General features: G+C 47.4%; 1 protein-coding gene across 2 annotated transcripts in view; it reads left to right on the top strand.

Annotated features, from left to right (window-relative positions):
* Positions 1 to 543: 543 nt before the first annotated feature.
* ssbp2b (single stranded DNA binding protein 2b) overlaps positions 544 to 25,720 on the top strand; it is a 157,977-nt gene continuing 132,800 nt past the window's right edge. For both annotated transcript variants that reach the window (XM_006626515.3, XM_006626514.3), the window contains exon 1: positions 544 to 675. In XM_006626515.3, coding sequence (XP_006626578.1) covers positions 620 to 675 — 56 coding nt within the window. In that variant the 5' untranslated portion in view covers positions 544 to 619. The remainder of the gene's footprint in view (positions 676 to 25,720) is intronic.

The raw sequence follows: 25,720 nt of genomic DNA, 5'->3' as shown, positions 1-25,720 counted from the left end.
GAAAAAAGGGCATTTTCTATCGCTCATAACGACTTATAATGGAGTTTAAAAAGGCACGAAGGAATAACGACAACCCCTCGTCTCACCCACAGTGAGGCACGTATAGTCTATACCTGCACAAACCCCACAGTTTGCTAAACCCAGGGCCGCTCCGGCTCCGCCTGCCCCCTGCGCAAACTCCAGTCCGCGTTTTCGAACCGACTGCGCACTGCGCCGCCTGAGACTGCGGCGGGAGTGAGGGCCAGCGCACGGAGCCGCCAGTTGTTTAAAAATCCTTCTCGGACGGTTTCTAATTCCCCTTCGCGCTGGGGGGAGGAGAGGCGAACGAGCGGAGGGGGTGAGGAGGGAGGGAGGGAGCGAGGGAGTGAGCACAGCCAAGGCGGGCGGAGAGAGAGCGAGCGAGCGAGCGACAGATAGGGAAGGAGGAGGAGGAGGGGGGCGAGGGGGGAGGAGCGTGGAAACTGTCGGTCAGGGGGGGTTGCCACGGCGAATGGGCGTTCCCGGCGCGCCCGGCAGCCAATAGGAAGCGACGCTCCGTGTGTCACCATGGTGACGGGGTTGTGCCCGGGGAGTCTGTGATGGGTTGACAGGTGCGTGACAATCGGAGCTCTCTGCAAGCATGTACGCCAAAGGCAAGAGTAACAGCGTACCGTCCGACAGCCAAGCCAGGGAAAAGTAAGTTTATTTATAGGGAGGGGGGCACCGTAATAACGCGGAAAGTGCACGAACTGCGGGCGGCCAGCCGCGGAGCCGCAGCGGGGCAAAGCGAGGGCTGTGGAGAGCGGCGGGTGGCGGAGCGCTCGCCGGGGTTTGGGGAGGGAGGAAGGGGGAAAGGAAAAGTTGTTGTTGTCAGTTGTCAGCGCCCAGGCAAAATAGAAACTTGGTGAACTTTCTGAAACGCGTTTGTCCGGGGGGTTAACGCGGGCGGGCGGGCGGGACCCCCCGTGCAGGCGTGGGGGCACAGTCTCCGTGGCACACCGGCGTGGAAAAAACACCACAACAACAGCGGCGGCAGCGGCAGCGGCGACAAGCCCACGGAGAGTGCACAGCGCCAGGCGGCCGCTGCTTCGCCGGGGCTGTCGGCCGGGGCGAAAAGTTGTTGAAACGCGGGGCTGTGTCGTGGGCGAAGGCGGCGCGGACTTGAACTCTCCGTGGGCTGGACGCGTGAAACGTGGTCGGTGGTGTGTTTTGGGCAAGCGCTGGGCTCGGTCTGGAAACAATAGGGGCGGCTCGCCGCCGGTGCGGGGTGATGGATATCGGCGTCCGGGCTGACGTGGAGTGTTGCATGCTGTTGCATGCTGTCGCGACGTTTCTTTCTTTTTTTTTAAATCCCTCCAAAAATAAATAAATAAAATAAAATGAAAGGATCGACTTGACAGTTTACCGACGCGGTGGCGTAGCCTTTCCCAAACAAACTGTCTTGCCACAGTCCCACGGCACCTAGTGCCGCACGGAGCAGCTCTCCGCGGCGTATGAACCCAAGTTTGTTACCAGAAATGCGTGTGTGTGTGTGTGTCCCCCAAAATAAAAGTAAAATCGCGACCCTTTGGGGGGAGGGGGGTTGGTTGTGCCTCTTCCGCGTTGAGCATTTTTTTTTGTGTGTAAATGCGCGTTTTCAGTGGGCTGCACGGTGACCTGGACACAGGCTTGTCCCGTGTTGACGTGCCCCGCCGCTCCACTCCACGCAGGGGGGAAAGTCGGCCCTGCGCGTCTTACAGGAGCGCTCCTGTCTCCGGGGCAGGGGGACACGTCTGCGCCGCTTTCGGGCTCCTCGCTCCGACGCCTGCTGCAGTTTGTTTTTGTTTAGTTTAAAAAAAAAAAAAAAGAAGTTATGCAACAGTCCTGGCTCGGCGTCCACGGTGCAGTGCGTGCTCCCCACGGGGGTCTCGTCTTCCCTCCCGGGGGTCCGGTCGGGGTCTGTCCTGGCTGTCGGGGGGACGGGGGACCGCTGTCGTGCGCGTCCGGTTGGCATGGAGCGCAACACGTCACTGGCTGGGTTACTGGGGTCCCGGGTTTGAGCTGGGGGTCCCTGTCGGGGGTTCAGTACCGTGAAGAAATCGTTTTCGGAACGACCGCCCCCCCTGGCGTGTTTCTTGCCTGGGTTCCGCCCGTGGAGAGGACCCCGGTGGAAAGCGCTGCTTTTCACTTGTGATCTGGAGGAGGTGGGGGGCTTTTCGGCGTGTTCACCTGGGGAGAGATCTCCCCCCCCCACCACCTCTATTTCTGACTTCTGTCGGGTTGTGTGTGTCGGAGTCTCCCAGCTTTGCATGGAGGCGACTTATGTTTGGGACACACTGTCAGTGACGGCGTGACACCACCACGCGTGTGTAGGAAGACACCTCTGTTGGTGGAAGTGAGCTTTCGGTGACATATTTAGGCGAAACTAGAAAACCGACCAGAAAAAAAAAAAACAAAAACAACTTGAGGACACAGGGAGGATTTTGCCTGTAAACTGATCATAATCTCATAACTCATAATCATCTGATATTTAAAGGTAATGCAACCGAATTTGAGGGTTAAAGGAATGCACGGGAATAAACGTTGTCAAGAAATGTTTTTTTTTTTACAAGAGTTGTTAATGGTCTTTGTGTAGCAAAATAACAGGGGGACTCCTATTTAAAATGTTTTTATCAGCCTTGTTTTTTTCAGTTTGATGTAAGGAGCCTTTGCTATAGAGTGAAACTCCTAAGGACTTGGGATGAAACAGAAACTCGCGCTGAGGTGCCAAGAATCAGCTCATTCATGTACCAGGTTTTCAAAACGTCACCTGACGGCTCGTCGCTTGCGTGTAGTTTGTTGCGTCGGTGAAAGTGCATCGTCCGAGGTGTTTTAAAAGATGAAAACGGGATGTCGAGAATATTATTAGTAGTATCATGAGGGAGCGAAAAAAAGTTCAATCGGATAGCTCTTCCAGGGGGGAAGGAACCCATTTCATTTACTTGGCTGACGTTAGGTGAGGGCCGGGGTGCCTGTGTCTTCTGCCGGCTCAGGAGTAGAGTTGTCTGCGATCTTGGCAGTACCCTGGCTTCGCAAGAGGAGCAGCTGGCTGACGCCCCCTGGTCAGCGAGCTGCGAACTCCCAAATGTGTTGGCCGGCCAAATGCCCTCCTCTTGGTCTTGCGCGCCTTCCTGCGTGATCTGGGCCCGGGCCCGCCGGGGAGCCCTGCCTGTGCCGGGACAGACCTCTCTTGCCCCTTCAGGATGTAGCCTGCGGCGGCATCGCTCTGCATTCGCGGCGTGGGCAGGCCCAGCCGTCTGAAGGCGCGCATGATCGCACCTGGCGGGATTCGTGTCGGGAGGAGGAGGAGGCGTTGTCCTGGGCAGCTGGAGCACGGTGCACGGAAGGGATGACCAGAGAGCTAACAGAGGCTTGCTTCTGTTCCCAGAGATTACCTGTGGAGGATGTGCGTCGTCCTCTTCCATCGCCGTCCTCACCGTGACCGTGATCCTCGCGTCAGTCCGGAGGGGGAATAAGGGACCGTGTTCCCTAGGCGTCGCTGCACCATTAACTTGCCAGTCACCCTAGCTTTTTTGAAAAGGGAGAAGAAAGATCGGGGGTATCCACTCAGTGTGTCCAGATGTTGCGCTGCTCAAAAGTCCAAGGAGCGCTAGTATGAGTAAAAAAAAACTAGTGTTCTAGGTCTCAGAGGGATTGTTTACACAAACAGGGTTTTCAGTTTTGCTGAGTTTTGTGCTGCCTTGGTCAGGGGTCTTGATTTTGTTTAGTATTTGAAGTTGGATTCCTTGTTGTGGCATCCTCCTCTAAGAGTGCTTTTGCAGTACCAGCTGACTTCCCTGGAAAACCAAACCCCTCCGCAGCCGGGAATCCAAGAAGTTGAATGTGGAAAACAAAGGAGATGAGGAAACGGCCTCAGTGTGGGATAGGGATTAAGAACATGGTGATTCACCTGTGGCCTCGAGAGCCTTCTTATGTTTTCATCTGCCACTGTGTGGCACTTCCTCCTAGCCAGTTCTGAGAATAATTTGGAAGCTGTTCTTTATTGGGGGTATTGTTCAAATAGCATGGACTTGTAGCAAGAAATGAACACTGTCAGCAGAACTGGATCCTTTCAGAATAAAGTGCATCAAAAGTATTGCGATGGTTATTGCTTACAGAAACCCACCTGTATTAAAATTGTATTGGGTAACGTGGATGTAGAAAGAGGGTAAAAGGGTCTATACAGGTCAGGTCTGGGAGTGATCTGTGTCTGTACTGGGAGGTCAAACCAGGTCTCATGTCCAGTTGTTGCTTTTATTATTATACTTTGTTTGCTTAGAAGCGACAGAGGCCATTTTGTCAAACCTAAACAGGAGAGTCCCAGATGCTAAAAAGGTCCAATTGTGCTTTTGCAGCAGTGGGTCTGACCCCCTGGAAAAGCTCAGATGGGTGATTCGTTTTGTGTATTGCCTGCATAAGGATTGATGTAGAAAGCGAAAGACCCACGCAAAGCTGAATTTACTGGGTGTCTCTTCTCACTTAAAACCCACGAAGGAAACCCCACCTCCCTTAAATATTTCTGATCTCTTGATAAGCTACACCCTAATTGTACCCCGTGCTCCTCTGACATTGGACTCGATTGCGAACTGTGGGCAGAAGGGCTTTCTGCTGTTACAAACTGTCGGCCGAAAATCTCAGTGGTTGTGTCCGAATCTCGTGTTGAAAATGCTGTTTTATGTAAGTATTTTTGAATCTGAATATGTAGTTGTTCTCCTTGCTGAGTTTTTAATTGTATGTCTCTCGGCAGCGTGCTTGGTCAAAGCACTGTCTGATTGCAGTAGATTGGGGCTCGTCTGGGGTAGTCAAGCTTTGAAGCCTGTAGTAGTCAATAAGGGTCAGTTTGGCTAAATAAGGTTCAGTCATGAGCGAGAAATCAGTTCCCAACAGTAGCTTGTCGTGCAAGCAAATTTACGAAAGTTAGATAATAAAACATTCCATAGTCAGGGAATGTCGAGCGTGGTCACATGGGTGCTTTGTTCCTGGGTTTCAGAGTGAAAGAACAGACAGCAGAGACAAGCATCTATTTACAAGGTTAGCACATGCAATTATAGGTTATTATTTACAAATATTTCCAAGATGTGCAAGCACCTGGTCACACTGCCTTTTACAGAAGCTAGGCTTTAGCCACCTGGGTCTCGCTGTGTCGGGTTCACTCTCCCACAGAGAGGCCAATACAGCACAAGGAAGCTAAAGCCACTTGTGTAAAACAAAAGGCCTTGCCCTGGACAAACACTGCTCTCTCTCAACCGATGCAAAACCAGAGGGAGCCTTTCTCCCTGTGCCAAATACAGCATCAACACACCCCAGAGTACGGCACTGCTGGAGAGCAGTGAAAAGGAGATCCGTGTCTGCACAAGCAGAAGCAGAAAACTGCCCTTTTGCTCTAGATGTAAATCTGGTCTCTTCAGGCTCTGAGTGCTGGAGGTCTGACTTGTAAAAGGTGGTAACCACCCCCTCTGGGGTGGCTCTGATCTTTGAGGACGTCTGAACCTTCTCTAATGTTCTGAATCAATCCTTTGTACCGGTCTTCCACCTCTTAGCTTGTGATGTCCTGACTGTGTTAGAGCGTCATTCGCACAGGGGGATAGAGTACGTGACCAGAGAGCCCATCTCAGTCAGCAGCCATGTCACCCTGCAGCTCACAACTGGCAGCCCACTGAAGCTCAGCAGGTGTGAGCCTGGTCAGTACCTGGATGGGAGACCTCCTGGGAAAAAGTAAGGTTGCTGCTGGAAGAGGTGTTAGTGGGGTCAGCAGGGGGCGCTCACCCTGCGGTCCATGTGGGTCCTAATGCCCCAGTATAGTGACGGGGACACTGTACTGTAAACTGGCACTGTCCTTCGGATGAGGCGAAAAACTGAGGTCCTGACTCTCTGTGGTCATTAAAAATCCCAGGGTGTTTCTCGAAAAGAGTAGGGGTGTTACCCCGGTGTCCTGGCGAAATTTCCCATTGGCCCTTACCAATCATGGCCTCCTAATAATCCCCATCTATGAATTGCCTTCATTACTCTGCTCTCCTCCCCACTGAGAGCTGGTATGTGGGGAGCGTTCTGGCGCACTATGGCTGCCGTCGCATCATCCAGGTGGGGCTGCACATCGGTGGTGGTGGAAGGGAGTCCCCATTACCTGTAAAGACCTCTGAGTGGAGTGTCCAGAAAAGCGCTATATACCAACCTTAGTTTTTCCCAGGAGTTCTCCCATCCAGGTGCTGGCCAGGCTCACAGCTGCTGAGCTTCACTGGGCTGCCAGCTGTGTGCTGCAGGGTGATGTGGCCACTGGCTGAAATGGCGCCCAGGCCAGATCTTTGCTGAGATGTGTTTGTGCGAAAGCGGGCTATACACGGCCACACCTCCGGGACCACTTCCGGACACGGTCTCCCCCTTTCCCCGCTCGTGTTCGCGGGGGCCTCGTCCGTGCTAGAAATCCCTTCCCAGGAGGAGGACGCGCAGTTCCTTTCTCCTGCCGGTAGAGCGAATAACTCCGGGACCGCGGGATGAGCGCACGTCCTGGAAGCTGTCTTGGGATTGTTGTCCGGAAGAGCAAGTGGCTTTCTCGTCGCAGGAAAACTGAAAGGCAGGACCGTAAGGGCGGCCTCGGCCTCGTTCTTGCGCTACTCCCCTTCATTTAACTTGTACTCTGTGCTCTGTAATGTCCATCTTCATTGACACTGTTTCATACCCGTTTTTAAATGAAGTGGAGGTACTTTCCACCATTGACGTGCATATCTGATGCCACCCAGGCGTTAAATAAGTTAAATTCACTTAGCGTTGTGGAGAGGGCCAGTCTGTTTGCCTGAGGCCATAATGTGCATGCCACTTTATACCTTAAATATTTTATAGTGGGCTCCCTGGTACAGTAATGTTATCAGTATGATTTGTACTGCTCAATAGTACAGCACCATTATTAATAGTGGAAGTAGGAGTGGCCTCTTTCAAGATGTAGCTTGACAAGATCCTAGTGTCCAAACAAGCTAGCTGGACTGGAAGGGCCTCCTCTCGTTTGTCATCGGTCTTGCTCTCCTGATTTCCACCTCAGAGGCTCAAGGCAGGTTAATCACATCGTGCTTTGGTTTACAGAACATCTCGGCACTTTGTTCACTAAAAATACTGTATCGTCTTGTTGAACTCCTTTGGCTTTGTTCCTTTGGTCCTGTGATCGGAGCGAAGCAATATTCTGTTGGCTGATCATGTGTTTTTAGTCCACGCTTGTTCCAGTTGGGCTTCATGTTGATATGGTGCAGATTACATTTTATGAAGTAGAGGCTCTAAGTAAGGTGATAAATGATTGTGCTGTAAAAGAAGATAACTCAATTAAAAGGCACTTTTAGATATCATCTATAATTTAAAGTACTCTGTCTTTGGGGAGAAAAGTAGTGGAATAAAAATACTTAAGATTAATGGGTTTTGTTGTTGGTCTTCTTTGACACCTTGAAAAGCCATCCACAGTCACAGGGTGATTTTCAGAGCTTTTTCATGTTTTAGAGAAAAGTTTCTGCTCTCTTTTTTTGAAATTATTGGAAAAAGTTATACGGGTACAAATATAAGCAAGTGAAAGTGCAGGTCATAATACATTGGGGTAAATCTAAGTATGATGCTGAAATCTCATGGAGCCTAATGAGGTTTTAGTTAAAATAATGGAGCTATTTTGCACCAGGGTGAATACTTTGAAGGCTGCCCTATAGGAAGCTGTGCTGTGCTAGTGTTTTGTATTTCTTTGCCTTAAGCGCTGTTGATAATTCATCATCTGGAGAGTATACAGTGACTGCGTCATAGCTCAGTCTCTTCCGTGTCAGTTCCCATGCCGTTTTTGAGCTCAGCCAGTTCATTTAAAAAGCTGATTTAAAAAGCCCCCACAATCTCCTTGGCTGTTCCGTGACTGGGCTGTATGCGGCTGGTTCCAGACAGTGCTAACTTGTGCTTTTTCTGAAAGTCCACCTACCCATTTTCAAACTGCTGCTGCTCAGAGCCTCCCCCAACCTGCAGCTGGCGCAAGGCGGGACACAGCCTAAACAGGACGCCAGTCCACTGCAGGGCGCACACACACACACCCACACCAGGGCCAATTCTCCTGGAAGCCAGTTTACCTCCCAGTCTGTCTTTGAACTTTGAACTGTGGGGGGAAACCCGTGCAGTCCCTGGGAGAACGTGCACACTGTTGAACCCAGGGCCCCAGTGCAGCGAACTTTTATGAGACAGATGTTAGACCGCATGTAAGGGTAAGGTCTTACTGCTTGATGGGAGTGTTTTTGTTTGTTTTTTCACTCTGCAAATATGAATGATCAAACCAGGAAAGGGAAAACTGTAGGTGAGGACGGGCTTCCAGGAGGAAGGATTGTGAGGTTGAACCCAGGCTGTGCCGTTTGCAGACAGTGACCAGACGGGCCTGATATTAGTGTGTCTACCAGCTCCCAGTAGAGTAAAGGGAGTCGAGACACCTGCAAGCTAGTTTCCATGTCCTTGGGGGAATGTGGACACAAGCAGGCTGGGGGAGGAGGTGGCACGCTTCAATCTCGGGTCCGAAAGGAGACGTAGGCCAAACTAATAGTTATAATTTACTGGAGAAACAGGGAAAGGCGACTGCATCTCGTTCCATACTGGAGGCCAGTGTTGTTACCGATTCGGTGCTCGAAGTGTCTGTCCCGCGAAGTTTCCGTTTTGACCTGCAGTTCTGCTTTCTGTCTGTTCTCGCAGCAGACAACCCTTGATGCGATCTGGCGCTCTTATAATCTCGCTCGATGTTTTGTTTCTGGCCTGTTTACGGAATCCGAAGCAAAACTGAATGCAGTGATTACTCCAGCAGATTGGTGGTTGCTCTTCTCTTACTGTACAGTAAGCAGTGGAGCATTTGAGGGTTCAAAATGTGTGATGGCATCGCAGCTGACAGAGCTCCTGCTGTGTGGTAACAAGCTTACAGTATGTGCTGTATTATTCGCTCGTGCCTCGTGCTAATGATAAAACGATCTGGGTGAATGCACATACTGTTTTTGTTACACGGCATGGAGTGTCTGCAACAACTTTGTACAAAATATTCAACACCCTCTTTTTTTAAATTTCTAGAAATGTTGTTTTTGTTTTTCGATATGATTGTTTATTGAAGCTTTTCATTTTTAAAGCAGCATTGTTCTTCAAAATTCAGTACCCGTGCAGTCTGTACAAAATTCCTAACGTTTACAACCTTGTTTTCAACAAAGCATATAAACTACCTCAGTCTTCCAGGCCTGTTCAAGTAGAGGCTAAACAGAAACATCAGTGTTTTAGGTGTTTAAGGAACTACGTCTAGTTGAATGAGTTTTTAAGCTGTTGTCACCAACATGAAGAGTAGAAGAAAATGAACTGAGCAAAAATGAAAATGAAGGCTGAGGGTCTAACACCTGCATTTTAGAGTAGCCACTGATGCAGTCTTAACAGTAATGGCAAGTAATTCTACAAATATTTCTGGCCCCAGTCTGTATTGCTGATTCATGTCTCGGAAGCTGCACATGGAGACACCACTTGGGAATGTGTTTTAAGCTTTGTGCGTGTGTGTTTATTCTAAAGACAGTGCTGTTCTTGTTTCAGAAGAGTAATTCTTCACATTTTTAATAAAAATAATAATAATAATAATAAAATAATCATTATAATGGCCCGTCTTTCTCGGAGTCCTGTTGAATCCAGAGGGAAGAGAACGCTGTCCTGAAAGCAGACGTCTTGTTGAAAGTGAAACTCGGCACCAGCTCTCACAAGCCTTCCTGCGCGCAGGCGGTAATGAAACAGTGCGGGCCGTTGTTCTGGGAGCCTCCCTCCTGTCCCAGTCCTGTTCTGTCTCACCCTTTTGCCCTTGCCCTTGTGCGTCTCCACCTGGCAGCCTGGGGCCCCCTGGGGCCCGTGCTCCCTGGCTGGTGAGGACTGGGGGGAGGCCAGTAATTGTGTCGGCCTGGCCCGTGCCGGAGCTGTGGCTGTCAGCCCTCCTGCTTCTGTGTGTGCAGACGGTGTGGTGAACCTGAGGCCGATAGCGGTCCCTTTGCATGCGGCACCGGGCGGGAGGAAGCGCACCGGCCCTCCAGGGGGTGCTGTTGCTCAGGTATTGGGCAACATTGTACATCGTCAGGGCAGCAGTAAACATCCCGTAAGGCCCTGCTGTTCTTTGTGCCTTGTCTAACCAGCCCACTGAGTGTGAAGCAAGCTGCTGCGCTTGTGATTGAGTGCTGGATGCTGGGTAGATAATGCGCCAGCCCTCTGTCTTCTGACAGGTAACAGCGAGACGCTAACCAGACTGGCAGGAAACAGGAGACCTACTGTCACTTACTTCCACACGGCAATGCGGAGCTGCGCACACTGCGAATGTTTATGACTTCTGATGGGAAGTTTAATGATGCTAGCTGCCGTCAAGCAATTATTATCAATTAAATAGACCAGCATGCTCCTTTTCCCATCCTCGGAGCACCGGTCTCTGCGTAGCTGATGGGAATCATGTCGACATGTATATCATACAAGGTGTTTATGGGTGTGTTTTCTGTTGTCCAGTCAGTCCCACAATTTCACACAATGAAGGAAAAGGGAAAAAAAAGTGTCATTCACAAACACGTGGCTGAGTACTGTTCGTCATTTTAGTGTTATTATTCTTACTACATTGCCTGCACTGCAGAATACGAGTGTGTGTGTGTGTGTTGACTCTGTGTTTTGTCCTTGATTGTACTTCCCTTACCTAACAGTCCAGTTTTATCAAGGTTCTGGATATTGACTGTAAGGACAAAACATCTTAACATGAATAGGCAAGAGAAAGACACTCAAGGTAGCTTACCTGATCGTCTTTGCCTATGTCCAGTTGTTGAATAATCACTGTAATATCAAAATCAACGTTATGATTTAGCAAAGCCCTTCCACACACAAAGGATTTTGTCAGGTTTGGATTAATAAATTTGCAGGGGGATTTTCAGATGGCAGAGCATAATGTATCTTTCCATCTTAAAGTTTCTTTGTTAAAAATTTAGTACTTGTGCAATTTGTATTGGAAGAGCACTTCATATGATCTTGTAATTAATTATAACCTTTATTATATATAATGCTTTTCTTTATACATTATTTTGAGGTGCTTAACAACAAACCACAAAAGATGCGTATACATAAATTAATCCTGTATATTAAAATAATTACTGGAGTGTAAAAAATGACTTCTAAGACCTGCATTATTATTTGGTGCTACAAAGTCTTAGAGCAATAGATCAGAAAGTACCATACAGCGCAAGCACCATACAGGCGTATAAGATGATAACACTTCACAGAGGAGTTTTGAATCTTATTCTGATTTATACAAGTAACCAGTGTAAGGAGCCTAAAACAGGTGTTACACACTCATGCAGTATGAATTTGGGTAAGATTCAATCAGAACCTGCTGAAATGTTTTGCGAGCATTGTTGGGATACACAGGTACAGTAAAACCTGTATCAGGCCTGGAAAAGTAAAAAGTGTGCGTTAGCTTTTCTGCATGCAATTCAGAGAGATGTGCACTGATGCACGCAATGTCATACACCATGAGCTTAAAGTGCGAGGTTTGTGTCAAGAGTTACATGATTATTCCTGACCCGAGTACTTGAGACTGATTCCAGGACTATCAGCAATCGCAGTTGACAAGTTTGTAGAATTGATAAGGAGAAGCAATGAGCATTACTTTGGTCTTAGCGTAAGTTTGGATGTAAAGTGTTTTGTTTTTTTAAATATTTTTTTAAACATTTATAGTGTTTTATTAACATCAGGTTTCTCAAATTCACAAAATTGGGAGTCATTTACATTGAAATGAAGGCTGATGCCATACCTGTGTAATGATGTGATGGTTTACTGCAGCAATTAGAAAATGGATCAGTAAGTTGCAAAAGTTGCTTTTATGGCTTCTAGGTATCGTTCGAACAAATTCAGCAATATAGCCACACAGATTCAAAGTTTACAATCTAGTAATACAACAGAACATGCATAGCAAACCAACTACAACAATAGATTATTTGTGAGTCGGTCTGCTTGGTTGCAGATGACTGTTTATTCACTCGGGGATTTAAAAAAATACCAACAACATGAGGGATTACAGAGGTTATAACCCTGGTTACAGTCAACCTCATCAGTCACGTCATTCATGTTTTCGAAGACCAGCAAATACCGAGTTGCAGTCACTCACCAGTCTTTTTCAAACATATGTTTGCTCCGTAGATTTTGTACTGTGAACAGTGAGTTTTGACTCACCTGAACCCGCAGGCTGCTCACAATTTAAGTCTTGGGGAGAGACCAAATTGGGCGGGTTTCGTTCCTGCTCGTCCAGCCTCCTCCCTCCGTCTCGAACCCGGGACGTCCCGTGGTGTGGGGGGAGAGAAATGGGGCGAGGCCTGGCCTCGAGCCAAGGGAGGCTCGCGTTGCCCTGAGCTCGTCTCCTCAGTGGGCTGTGCCCAGGCCCTCGGGTTCAGTTGAGTGGGGCGAGTGGGAGGAAGACTGGCTTCGTCCTGGGGTGAGGTGCTTTTACTGAACACACTTTACGTACTCAGGCTGCTGACAGCAGGTCCACCCGCCTTCGTTTTGGATTTTGTGGAGGAGGGGCCAAAACTACAGCCGGCTCGTGAGTTGCAAGATTTCTCTTGCCGCAGAGAAAGCCGTGGGTGAAACTCTGCTCTTGGTCCGACCCCGTCTCTCTCTCAGCCTGGCGCCTTGAGCTGAAGTTCGGTCCCCTGCCAGTCCGGCAGCGTGCTTCTGCTAGGTGTCAAGTTCAGGTTCACTTTTATTTGTCATTCCAGCCATATGCAAGTATACAGTGGAACGAAATATCGTTCCTCCTGGTCCATGGTGCAGATACAGACAGGACACTGGCTTAGACATTGTAGACAGGGTACACATAGTGCAGAGTGCTTATAGTGCGAATTACAAGGCAAATACATTACACAATATACACAACACACTGGGGGATTTAAACCCTGTTTCTGGAATTGGGGTGGGTGCAGGTAGATTTCAGGGTGTTGAGGAGCCTGACAGCCTGTGGGAAGAAGCTGTTCCAGAGTCTGGTGGAGCTGGCCCGTACACTGCGATATCTTTTCCCAGAGGGTAGGAGGGCAAAGAGTTTATGGGAGGGGTGTGAGGGGTTATCTACTATACTGGAGACCCTGTGTTAGCACCGATTGTGATAGATGGCAGAAATGGAAGGGAGGGAGGCTCCAATGATCTTTTCAGCTGTTTCCACAATTTGTTGCAGGGTCTTGTGGTCTGAAGTGTTGCAATTCCCAAACCAAACAGTGATCCAGCTGGTCGAGGTGCTCTCAATGGTGCTTCTGTAGAAAGTGGGCTGGGGAAGGTTTGCCCTCCTCAGTCGCTGCAGGAAATAGAGACACTGCTGTGCTTTCTTGGCTAGGTTTCAGTTGAGAGATGTGGAGGAGCGCAGAGTGAGCTCTGCAGCTCCTTCTGAACCCAGTGGTCCCGTCTGACGATTGCTTGCGATGTCATCAGGTGTTGTTTCCTCCTGTGCCCAGCAGGCTCCACATGGGCTGGTCACCCTTGGATATTTGATTGGCTAAGGTTAATCTTGGGGGAGGAGAATCTTGGTGGAGAAGACTTAAGAGGCTCCAATGTTGGCATTTCTTCATGGGGAACGTCACATGGTGGATCTGATTTACGATGTCCGGGTTTGTTTTGGAGTCAGGACACTCTGCTTATCGGAGAGGTCCGTCTCGGACACACTCCTAAGCTGGAGTTGGCAGAGCTGAGCTGCGAAAAAATGTGTTGTTTGTTCAAGTCAACATTCATCTTAAAACACTTCATTTTTAGTGTTCAAATCAAAAACCACTTTAATTCTTAGTGCATTAATAAGCCTTGCTACTATGAGCAACGTGACCAATATTTATATGGGGGAGAGGCTTTTAACATTTCATATTTTGTCAATTGGAAGAAAGTCAGAGGTTGGTCCTCCGAAACACTTTGTAAAGCCATTTAAGATACTGTTGTGTGTGTACCTACGAAATCTTTAATGTGGGTGTGAAAACCTAGGACAGTTATTCAAAACATTAATTGTTCAAAATATAAAGAAATTTGAAAGCTTTTTATGCCCTTGACCCACATGAATAATTTCTCATTGATATACTGTTTGTTTTTCACTAACATTGGATCAAGATTCACACAGCTTCAGGGTGGCATACAGCAGTATGGTAGGTGGGACAGAGACTCGAGCTGCTGTCAGATAGGATTTGGAATAAAAAAGTGAATTGTCTGAGAACGTGATTAATTCAGTCCAGATGTTGTATGTTCAAATGGCTGGTACTGTCCACAAGCGGAAAGGGTGAACTGTAGATTGTGGCTGAAATGTGAGTCCCAGCAGTGACATTCCCATCCAGAGCGATGGAGACATTCATGAAGAGCTTTTGTATATGGCCTCCTTAAATACGAAACAGAGGGAGCTAGTTGAAAATGTGACCTTGGTGCTTTTTTGCAAATGTTCGGTGCCCCTGTACTTAGCGTTGTCCCAGGCTCTTTTCCTGACGTTGAGCACTTGGTGGTTTGGATGATTCGGTCTCCTCATGCTGTTGAGCATGCTGTTGGCTGTTAGATGGACTGTGAGTCTTTGTTGCGCAAGCTAGATGTACCATGGATCATGTTCAAGGAGAGAAAACATTGCTATCTTTGCATTTTGTTCCTGGGCTTTATAAAATAACAGGTGAACTGTGAAACCTACAGTACTGAAGCTAATCCAGTGTAGACACTCCCTCTACAGTTGTACATTCTGCCATCATTGTGCAGTGGCAGAGGGCTCCGTTAAGTGACTCCAGTGCACTCAGTAGTCACTGAATGCACTGTGGTGTCTGAGGAATTTGACTGCTTTAGCTGCAAGTTTAGGAGTCTGTTACTTTTTCAGAGGTTTGGAAAGATTGGACAGCACGTGTGTGCATTGTACATCTAGAGCTCCGTCTGCGATTCGGAAGCATCCGTTTGATTAAAGGAGTGGAAAGTGACATCTCGCTTGACAGAAGGCTTCTTGGCTGTCTGTCTCACAGGACCCAGCTAGAACCAGTGGACGTGACAATAGCACAGCACAGTATCAGATAACATTAAAGGCTGAAAATGAGTGCTTACAGGATTTTTGAAGTCTTTTATCATGCTCTCCAAAGGCTGGAAATGGTTGAGTATTTACCATTCAGGGAGGAAGGGAATCCCAAGACTCTGATGTTGAGAGGGCTCAGAACTTTCCGCTTTAATTAGGTCTAGCTTTTTTTGTGCGCTTAGAGACCTTAGACTTATATCTGTCTCAGCATGTAAACCCCAAAATGGTTCTTGAGAATGATGCTTTTCTTTCAGTTGTTGTCCTAGTTTTGGAAACTAGGCTTTTTTTTTTTCCTGTAGCTCAAGTACAAGCTGCCAGTGATTTTTCAGATCTGCTTCTAAAAAAATGTTGGTCCATCATTCCTTTGGATTGGAGGCGATCCAAAAGATACACTTATCCAGATGATACGATTTCTAATCTTTTGTAAACCATGTTATGCTTGTGCCTCAGCGTTTCTTCAGAGGCTAAAGGTTAGGTCTGTCAACCTGCGAAGGGTATTGAGCTTCTGAGCCCTTTTATGAAAACAGCTGTGACAATTTACATGTGTGTCATGTTGCACACGGATTTTCATACGGTTAGAAGAACTTAGAGGGGCCTGATTATTTCCCCTCCCAGCTGGGATTTGACCTCCTAGCCCCCCCCGTCTAGAAGACAGACGCTCTGCACTTCAGCTAAAGAGGAAATTTCCCTTTAACAGGCCAGTAGTTGGTGTGTTATCAAAAGGCTGCTCTCGTGAGCAGGAGCCTCTGTTATGAGCTGGGGGGAACGATCCTAACGGGCAGATCAGAAAGAGGCGAGGCAGTGTCACACAGTCTCGGCAGAGGAAATGACACGATCTGTCGCGCGTCACGTGTGCCCCGCGCCTGTTGTGCGCGTTCCAGAAAGGGTTACAGGAACGCTGGCTCTGGCGCTAACCAGCTTGGTTGTGGCAGGAAACCCAGAGTAACCGACGCCGACATCAAGCACCTCGTGTGAAGCAGAAGGCACGCGAGCAGACGCAGTGCCAAGGAGCTGGCTGAGAGAACAGGCAGAATGTGACGGCTCAAAACACACGCCTCACTTTAGGTTTCTGGGAGCCCGGGGGAAACAGCAGCTTTTTTTTTTAGCTGGACCAGTTCGGTTATTTTTCTTTTGTTTGGGGGTAAAAGGTATTACTTCCCACAATACCAACCGATGCAGAGAACAGCATGCCACTGGTATGGTCATATCCGTTTCTTGGAGCTGCAGGAGCTGCCTTTCCAGTAACAGAATTAGCCTAGCTGTGAAGCATTTATTTAGTTTTTGCTCTTTAACTGAGCCCCCAGCTCGGTCTGTGTTTCTGAATGACAGAAGGGCAAACAAGCCTGAGTTTGTCTGTCACGGGGTCACACGCTTTGCAGGATCTGTACAGGAAGCCCGTGGTCCTGAAGCTTTGCATCTTCAGCAGTTTCAGGAAGTGATGGAGCTGCCCTTTTCTTGCATTTCACTGCTTTGACACGCTTAGGTGACATCGTTCGTGTGCGAACGCAAGGAAAATCTGCATGACAGAATAACACCATACAGTAATCGCAATAATCAACAGCACACACCTGAAGAAGGCCCCACAGCCGAAACGCTGTGTCTCTTTCCTTTTCCCTTCAGCAGGGAATAAACCTTTACCTGTTCCTCTGCAGCCTACGCACGCTGACGCAGCTCCCTACTCAAACCTAATTATACAATAATGTTCGCTTTAAACATTGCATGTCCGTTGTGTGTCTGTTGTTAGTTATATTATATCATGCTGTTTGATCTTCAAAAACCAAAAGTATAATACTTGTCTCTTTTGAATACACGGTTGTAAATTAATAACACAAATGTATTTACGTAAATACCTTTCGAGTGTCACAGTTTGGCAGTGTCTGTTGTAGAGGTCTTTCATTTTAAATGGTGTAAAATTGCACGGATGTTATTCATCTGCTCGTTTAGTGTCCTTTGCGTTCAGACAGTGATCTTAAAATTGTTTTGAAGTATAAATACACCTGCTGGCATGGCACAGGGTTTTTTTTGCTGAGCTATGTTATATCATAGCGTTAATGCATGAAAGCGTGTTCTTAAAAAATCCTGGAAAAAGTGAGCAAAACTAATTTGAATTTACTTTTAAGACGAGCTGTAACATGAATGCATTATCGTACCTAGCTGTCAGTCATGTTGATTTGAGGTAGTTTCATTCTTGTGGATAGTGTGAGTATGACAGTGTAATACAGTATCAATGACGTGTGGCTTTGGTGAAAGTGCTTTCTCTGCCTTTTGGTCCAACAGTGATATATGCAGTTGAAGTGCAGATTTTTGTAGAGATTATGACTTAAGGAACATATTATTATTAATAATTATTAATTATTAATATATACATATGCAATATTATTGTGAAATGTACAGCTCTGTTCCTGTATCCTGTTGCGGCCAATAGGCTGTAACTACATGCAAGACGTACCAGTTCTCACAGATGAATCAGATTTTGTTGTTAATTAATTTCTTAAGCTCTTTATGTGTGTCTTTATAAAATAGAGGTAGTGGCCTTATGCACTCTGTAATAATTGAAATGATAGCACAAGGAATATGAACTTTGCACAATATTCAGTTTAATACCCATTGGTATCATTCAGGCACCTGGCAGTGTGAGAAGAAAGGATACTGTACAGCGGGGGTCTCTAACCCTGGTCCCCCGTTCCGGAGAGAGGAAGAAGAAGAAGAAGATCACTTTATTGCCCATATACAATTTCTTGCATTAGGAATTCATCTTTTTCGCGTACCCCAGCTTGCTCGCCATGAGACACACAGACAGGGAGAGAAGCTGGGGGTCAAAGCGCAGGGTCAGCCATTTATACAGCACCCCTGGAGCAGCTGGGGTTCAGGGCCTTGCTCAGGGGCCCAACGGAGTAGGATTCCTCTGACGGCTGCGGGATTTGAACCGGCAACCTTCCAGTCACAGGTGCAGATCCTGAGCCACAGAGCCACTGCTCTGCCCCAGTCCAGTTATTTTTTTAATAGAACACCTTAAATTAACATGTTTTGAACAATTGTTTAATCTATCAGTCATTTAAGCACATAATTATCATTGAAGGGAATACTGGTCTTTGAAGGCTATTCTGATTTTGTTCCAAATTACCTCTGAATTACTTGGTTTAGTGCACTCCCCATTTAATTGATCATAGTTAAATTGTATGAGGCCTTTAGAGATCGATGATTTAAGTCCTAGCTATAAACTCTGCTGGAATGGGCCTCTCCAGCACCAGAGTTGGAGACTTGTGCTGTACTGGATTGTATTGTCCAAATACGGAAGCATTAACTCAGCCCTAAACATTGTTTCGTCAAAAGTCGCTATGTTTTTTTTTAAATCTGCCCAGGTTTACAGCTCAGTAGCTGCATTCTAGTTTAAAAAGAACTTTTCCTTTTGCCCACAAAACAGGACTTGCCCTTGTCCTGGAGGTCTGGGGTGTCTACGGACCTACAGTGTTCTCATTCCACCTCTTGATGAGCCAAACTGGCCCGTTGATGGCCCGTCTGGACCTTTTGAACGGGTTCTCCCAGGTCTTCAGGTGCTATAAAGAGACCTAGAGAACCTGCAGATACAGCACCCCCTCCAGGACCGGGACTGTCGAACCCTGGGGCCCAAGAGACTGTCAAAACTGTGATCCAGGCTGACATACTAATGCAGCTGTGGTGGGCGAAGTCGTCGTCGTGCAAAAAGTCGTCGTCGTGCAAAACAAAGATGAGTGTTAGTGCTGGGAGAATATTAATAATTGCTCACACTTATATAGCGCTTTTCTGGACACTCCACTCAAAGCACATTACGGGTAATGGGGACCCCTTCCACCACCACTGGTGTGCAGCCCCACCTGGATGATGTGACGGCAGCCATAGTGCACCAGTACACTCCCCACACACCAGCTGTCAGTGGGGAGGAGAGCAGAGTGATGAAGCCAGTTCAGAGATGGGGATTATTTGGAGACCATGACCAGGGTGAAAGCCAGGGGGAAATTTGGCCAGGATGCCTTTACCCCAACTCCTCCAGGGGTGCCGTATAAATGGCTGACCCTGAGCTCTGACCCCCAGCTTCTCTCTCTGTCTGTGTGTCTATTGGAGAGCAGGTTGGGGTATGCGAAAATACAAGAAATTGTATATGGCCAATAAAGTGATCTCTCTCTCTCTTTCCGAGAAGCACCCTGGGATTTTTAATGACCACAGAGAGTCAGAGCCTCGCTTTTATGTATCGTTCGAAGGACGCCACCTTTTTTACAGTATAGTGTCCCTGTCACTATACTGGGGCATTGGGACCCAGGGTGAGCGCCCCCTACTGGCCCCACTAACACCTGTTCCAGCAGTAGCCTCGGTTTTTCCCAGGAGGTCTCCCACCGAGGTACTGGCCAGGCTCACACCTGCTGAGCTCCAGTGGGCTCCAAGCTATGAGCTGCAGGGTGATACAGCTGCTGGGAGAGTGTTGTGTCTTTTGTCATGTGCTGTATGTACAAGGGATCCAGCACCCTGACAAGGCTGTAGCCAGAGTGTGCTGTTGAGACAACAGGTTAAAGGTTAATGTTCGTTTTCTGAGGGTTCAGCGTTCATCACTACAACAGGCAGCAAAATCCTGCTTGTCGTACTCATTGTGAAACCTGTGGGCGTTCCCCGCAGCTGACGGTAGTACAGTTATTAATGCACATGTTACATAATTATCTTAAAGAAGCAGTCGCGTGAAGCTATTTCGGTTTTGTGACATCTTTTTTTTTTTTTAGTTGAAACACTGCATCTAGAACGTGTGTAAAATCGAAAACGGCCTTAGTGTGCATCTTGGAGAAAAAAAAATTACTCAGCCTTAAAAAAAAAAAAAATAGGGCAGCACTGCTGACCCACTCATTTTGAGCTGCTGCATTTTCTTAATTACTGTTTTTCACTCGCTGTAATGGAAATGCAAGCAGGAGGCTAATTTGATGGCATTGTATTTTATTGCAGTTGGCTTTGGCTGTTGGCACCCTGTTCATGACTTGGTGAACAGTCCCACTCATTTTCAAGTTTCTATGGTTTCTGTTGAAAATGCTAGAAGGAAGAAAAATCTGTTGCCCTATAACCACAAGTATAATTATAGTATAATAAGCTTGTTAAAAGAAATTTATTACATATACTTTGAAGTCATAATGGCAAGTGTCTGCTCTTTCTTTCCTATTTTGTGCTTAGTGCAGTGAATGTATAAATTTTATGGTCACAAGCTCCTAAGCTTTTTTTCTGTCAACGAGTGATTTCCAAAACCGTTGAGGCTATAATAAAAATCATGAGTAATCCATAATTTCTTGTTCAGTCAAAAGTGGCAGAGGGAGCTGTGAAGAGTCACCAGCTGGTTTCATCATCGGCTCTTGGTATTGAAACATACGGAGAGACGAGCAGTGCGGGCTGCTTGTGCGTCTGCCAGTGGCTCAGTTACCTCTGCCGCCAGGACCCTCGGTCTGCTGGCGCTGGTTCCTCAAGAATGCGCTGTGGCCTTTCTGTCCATCCGTCCGTTTTCTCATCCGCTTATCCCGTTCGGAGTCGCAGGGGGAGCCAGAGCCCAACCAGGCAAGCAGCAGGTGAACAAGGCAGGAGACACCCCGGACTTAAAAAAAAAAAAAAAAAGTTTGAATAAAGTTTGCATCAACTGAGCCTTGAAAACTGTGTTTGAATACCCTGACCGGTGGCTCTTACACTTCTTTTTAAGTAGTACATAACAAACTTTATCATCTGAAAGGGGCAAATGAACCTTGTGAAACGCCCCGTAACATTGAAGGAACACGTCAAGACCGAGCCACAGGCTACTCTGCCTACTCTGAGTGTCTGTCACACGAGCGGGCTGCTGCGTTGCAGTCATCGTAGGTTTTATTGACCGAACACCAGCAGAGGAGATTGCCATGCTGAAAAGTGCAGAGAGGAGAGACGGTTGTTGCTGAAGGCATTCTCCCCGTTGTCAGGAGAGAGTGCAGGCACGCGAGGCGAGGGGGAGGGGGGCGGAGAACAGTAGACAGAGAAGGGCAGACAGTCGACAGGTGGGGACAAGACGCAGAGTCTGCAGAGATGAAAATCCTGGCGTGAGCTCCAGGGCCAGAAACCTGTAACTGACTGGAGAGAATTGGAAATCACGGAGACCTGTGTAACTGTGTGACCCTAGTTTAAGCACAGTTCTGGCTTCTGATGTCCAGCTGGAGTAGGAGTGCCGAGTCCCCTGAGAAAGGACACAGACAGAACGGTCCGTCTTATCATGCCCGGGACAAGCTACATCAGGAGCTGTCATCTGACGAGATCTTTGATCTAAATTTGTAATTTATACAGTATATGAGTCTGTTATCTTCATGGAAACACATATACATACGCATGAACTTGTCGTGTTTTAGAATAATTAGGTATTTGACAAGGTTTAGATAACATAGCATTATGCAATGTACATTTTAATGTACTGATTATGCTGAGAACTGTGAACTCATCAGTTTGAAAAACTTTAAACATCATAAAGATGGACTCGGTTACAGTAACGAGCAACTAAATATGCCCTGATGACATTTCCCATGTCAGTGTGCTTCACGTCACTGGACATCTCCAGAATGGAGATCATTTACAAAACCTTTAAAAAAAAAAGCTCTCCACATTGCAGAGATTAATATAAAGGAATGATGTTCAGCCCATGCCTACAGAATGCATTTCTGAGCACTCGTTTTTAATTTTCCTGGGAGGGAACCCGCCCACACGCACTATCCCCCTGCGGTGGGACACCCCTGCTTGTCTCCTCGTCTACACTCCCCTCCCCACTTTTCACATTTCCTGTTTTCTTGCCTGGGTACTGACCTCCCCAGCTCTGCCCGCTCATGAAGCTCTCATGAAGCTCTCGGGCTGGAAGGCTGCAGATTTTCCTGCCTGACAGGCGACAGAGCTGCGCTGGGCTGTGCCGGCTGTGGGCCCATTCCTGCCTGACTGACTCGGTCGAGAGCAGTAAAGAAGGATACACGATCTCTTGTTGAGGACTGTGCTGTCTTGCCTCTAGTTTGTGAACTCTGAAGCCCTTATCCCTGTTCTGTTGTCACTTTCATGCGACGAGACCTATAAAACTGCGTGAAATAGTCAGGGAAGATAAACACTTTGCAGCTTTTCTAAAGGAAGTTCACCTGCATTTTTACATTGGAGGTGCACTGCAGTGGCCGAGATATTGAACGTGGAAGAGGGTTGAGCTAGGCCTCTACTCTTTTTTTTTTTACTGCGCCACAACGTGACCCTTATCAGACGTCCTAAACCAGATAGCTGCGGTTAGCTTCAGTCACCGTTATTGAAAGATAATTCAGAAATTTAAAATGTACTCTGTAGGCGCCACATAAATAAAATAACGCACAAGTTTCAGTTTTAAACCAAGTGCGCCGTTATTTTAAAACCGACGTGCAGTGCTGGAGAACTCTGGACTCATCGCATGTTACGAAAACATGAGAATGCTTGAGAATGTGAATGGTTCTTCCCCAAATGTGTTTTCATTAAAACTGCGCAGTAGCTCTGTCTGTTACAGTAAGCCAGTGGCCTGAGGTCTGGTCAGCCTTCAGATTCGTATTTACTCTCCCTCGCTGGGCTTGATAAGCTGATGGTATTTCCTGTTATCCAAGACAACAAGACATGTTGAACTCCTGGCTCCCGCGTGGGAAGGGCTGATCTGAAGACGGAGTTTCGCTTTCCGTTGGCGCTCCTTCGTCAGCGCCGGCGCCCCGTTAGGAGCAGAGCGCAGCTGTTTTTAGCTCCAGTTCCTGTGGCACGCTGTTCTTGCTGTGTGGGGGATCTGATAGACCCAGGAAAGAGGGGTGGGGGGTTATGAAGAATAAACCTGTTCTTCATTCTGCAAGAAGACATTCATACAATAACCGAGATGCACCTTCTGGCACTGAAGGCAGTTTTATTTATTTTTTTTATTTATTTTTATGCTGTTGGAATTGGTAACACCTGCTGTCGCATACCAGGCCGGCTCAGACCCGGGTTGATGGTTGTCTTTCTGCATGGCGAGAAAGAGGACCCGCGGACACGCCCAACTGTCGCAGCCAGGTGCCCGTCTGGATCTGACGTGACCCCCCCCCCAGTCCAGCATGTGCGCCAGCCAGGTCCCAGGGGGTCGCCGTTGGCGCAGAAGCCGGAACGGACTTGCCCAACTAATGCCACCCACCACCGCCCTCAATCCCAGCCTAGCTTGGCGGGCTTTGCTCCCCACCTTGGAGAGTTCTGCTCGCGGCCATCGAGTGACATGGTCCAGGCGTGAATAGGCACGCTTGACTTTGAACACTCAGCCATCCTCTTGTCTGGGTCAGATGAGTAGCTCTCCTGTTTCCCTGATGAAGCAGCGCACTTCTCAGTCGTTTCTATGGATGTGAGACAATATTTTAGCATGCCGTGGGGCGCTGTTACATGAATCGAATAATGATTCGTCGATTACCTGTATACGTTCATGTTTTCTGAACTCAGGTGTGGTTGGGTGGCTGGAGGAATGCGGGGCTTCCCAGAACAGCGCTGAGAGCAAGCGTTCCCCTCCAGCAAATCCGTTGTATGCGGTTGTGTTGCTCCGCATTTAAGAGTGGCGTTAAGAGTGGCCGTAAGAGCTCATTCGAGCGCTTGACAACAAAATGATTTGTCAGCGTCGATGAAAGGGTGCTGTAGTTTGGTGCTATATGAAAGGGTGCTGTAGTTTGGTGCTATATGAAAGGGTGCTGTATTTTGGCACACTAAAGCAGTTGCTAAGACGTGCCAGAAATGGGCCCTCGACAGGCCGCAGGGGAGAAGAGACCGCAGCCCGGGGACACACACCGTTTGGGCCTTCTTGTGTTTAAAAAAAGACCGATTTTCACCCATTCATTTTCTGCTCCATTCTAGCAGCAGGGCATTATTTTAAGCGTTGTCCTTTGTATTGTCTGTAAGAGATGCAAAGGGAGCTGCACAGTGTCTGTAACCGGATACATGTATTAATATGTACTTGTGTACAGAGTATGAATCAGCCTCCTGTCACAGATGCATGCGTGTTAGTGATCTACACAGCGGGTGCGTGACATGGGAATATGCTTTACGTTTCATCCAGTATAGGTAAGATGTATGGGTCCGCACCATGCCAAAAGCTTTACACTGCATAGCCAGTGGTTCCCCAGATGGTTCCTAAGTAATAAAAAATGGAAATCTGTAGAAGCTGTATGATGCATCCCCCATGTGATTCCAATTAATTGTCCCGATGTCAGTTTTTTTTAATGCATAACCACGATAGAAATTCATTTTATGGAGCGTTGCTTAACCATACAGTTGGCATTCAGTTTCTATCAGACAGCAGAGTAAGGCAAAATTGAACAAAAACGCAACATTCTTGTCATCTGCATGAATGCATGCAAAACCGTTTATTAGATGTGTTTCCTTTTCATGCGTGGCGCTCAGAACGGTTGCGCTGTGTTGTATAACGTTGTCCGACCGGAAGACGGAGCATTTAGAGGACTTGCTCTGAAAACACTTGTTAACCCAGAGGCTGGGTCTCCTTTCCATGTCACTTTGAGTTGAAGTTGGAACCCTTATTTGTCAGTTTGTTTCCTCTGACGCGGATGCACTGTCCACACAAGCTCTCAGAGCGCAGGGCTGTTTGAAGAGTCCCGGGGGAGTCGGTATGACCCTGCTGTCTGGGCTCCTCTCAGTGCTGTCTGACAGAGTGAATGCAGCGCTCCGGGACAGCTCCACAGGGTATATAAATTCTGGTTGGGGAAGAGAATGAAAAGCAAATTAAATGAGCCTGGGGTTTTAAATAAACTAGACTACTGCTCAAACCAAAGTAGGAGTTTGCTACTGTTCTGTCTAGGTTGGTTTTCAAGTTATTAGTATATTGTGACTGAAGGAATGGGACTCTAAAGCATGAGTGTGAATAAAGTAAGTCGTTGTTATTTGCGCTTAATTCATTCCTCAGGAACCGCTCATTAGGCGAAAACTTGTATAACAGAAATTAAATTCCCTTGAATTAGGTTACCTCTTAGTTACAACCTCTTTGGATTAAGAACTCGAAAATGTTCCATCAAATGCCAGACTTCACCTTAATACTGCACAGAACGGTACCTAAGTATGAAAGCGATAACAATCCTGATTTTATTTAATTATTTAAGTAACATGCTTAAAGTCATTAGCTGATGCATAAACAATATGTAGGAAAACAATAACACTCCAGTTCATTGTTACAGTCATTAGCAAAGGCATGAACACGAGGTGCTGTATGCACTGAACTCACGCAAGCCTTTGTTATAAAAAAAGTCAAAATGTAATACAAAATCAAGTTCCTCATCTGAGAATCTCAGAAATGCTTTACTAGAGCCCAGCTTGTAAGGTTCAAAACAGGTAGGAATTACTACATCTCGTATAAAACAAAAACTGGTATAGTGGTTGCTCTATAGCGAGAGATTACTGTACTCCAAATTCTGAGGATGAGGTTGTCCATCTTCCCAAAGACGTGCTTTTGCAGGCAGTGCAGGCTGATGGGCTGGGCTGTGTTAAGGGCCTCTGCAAGCGTGGCCCCTGGGTTGTGTGGCACTCAGCTGCAAGGCTTCCAGAGTGGTAGGCATACGGTGGGGGGTTAGGAGCAGGTCTGAGGACAGTGCTGATAGCAGTGGGCTCCTGGGCTGTACCCCAGTCTGGTCCTGATGAGGAAGGCAGCAGGGCGCCTCTCTCATT

This window comes from Lepisosteus oculatus, chromosome 3, assembly GCF_040954835.1.
Source record: "Lepisosteus oculatus isolate fLepOcu1 chromosome 3, fLepOcu1.hap2, whole genome shotgun sequence".
Classification (NCBI taxonomy): Eukaryota; Metazoa; Chordata; class Actinopteri; order Semionotiformes; family Lepisosteidae; genus Lepisosteus; species Lepisosteus oculatus.
The sequence above is the reverse complement of the archived record's forward strand: the minus strand, read 5'-3'. Positions and strand labels throughout refer to the sequence as shown.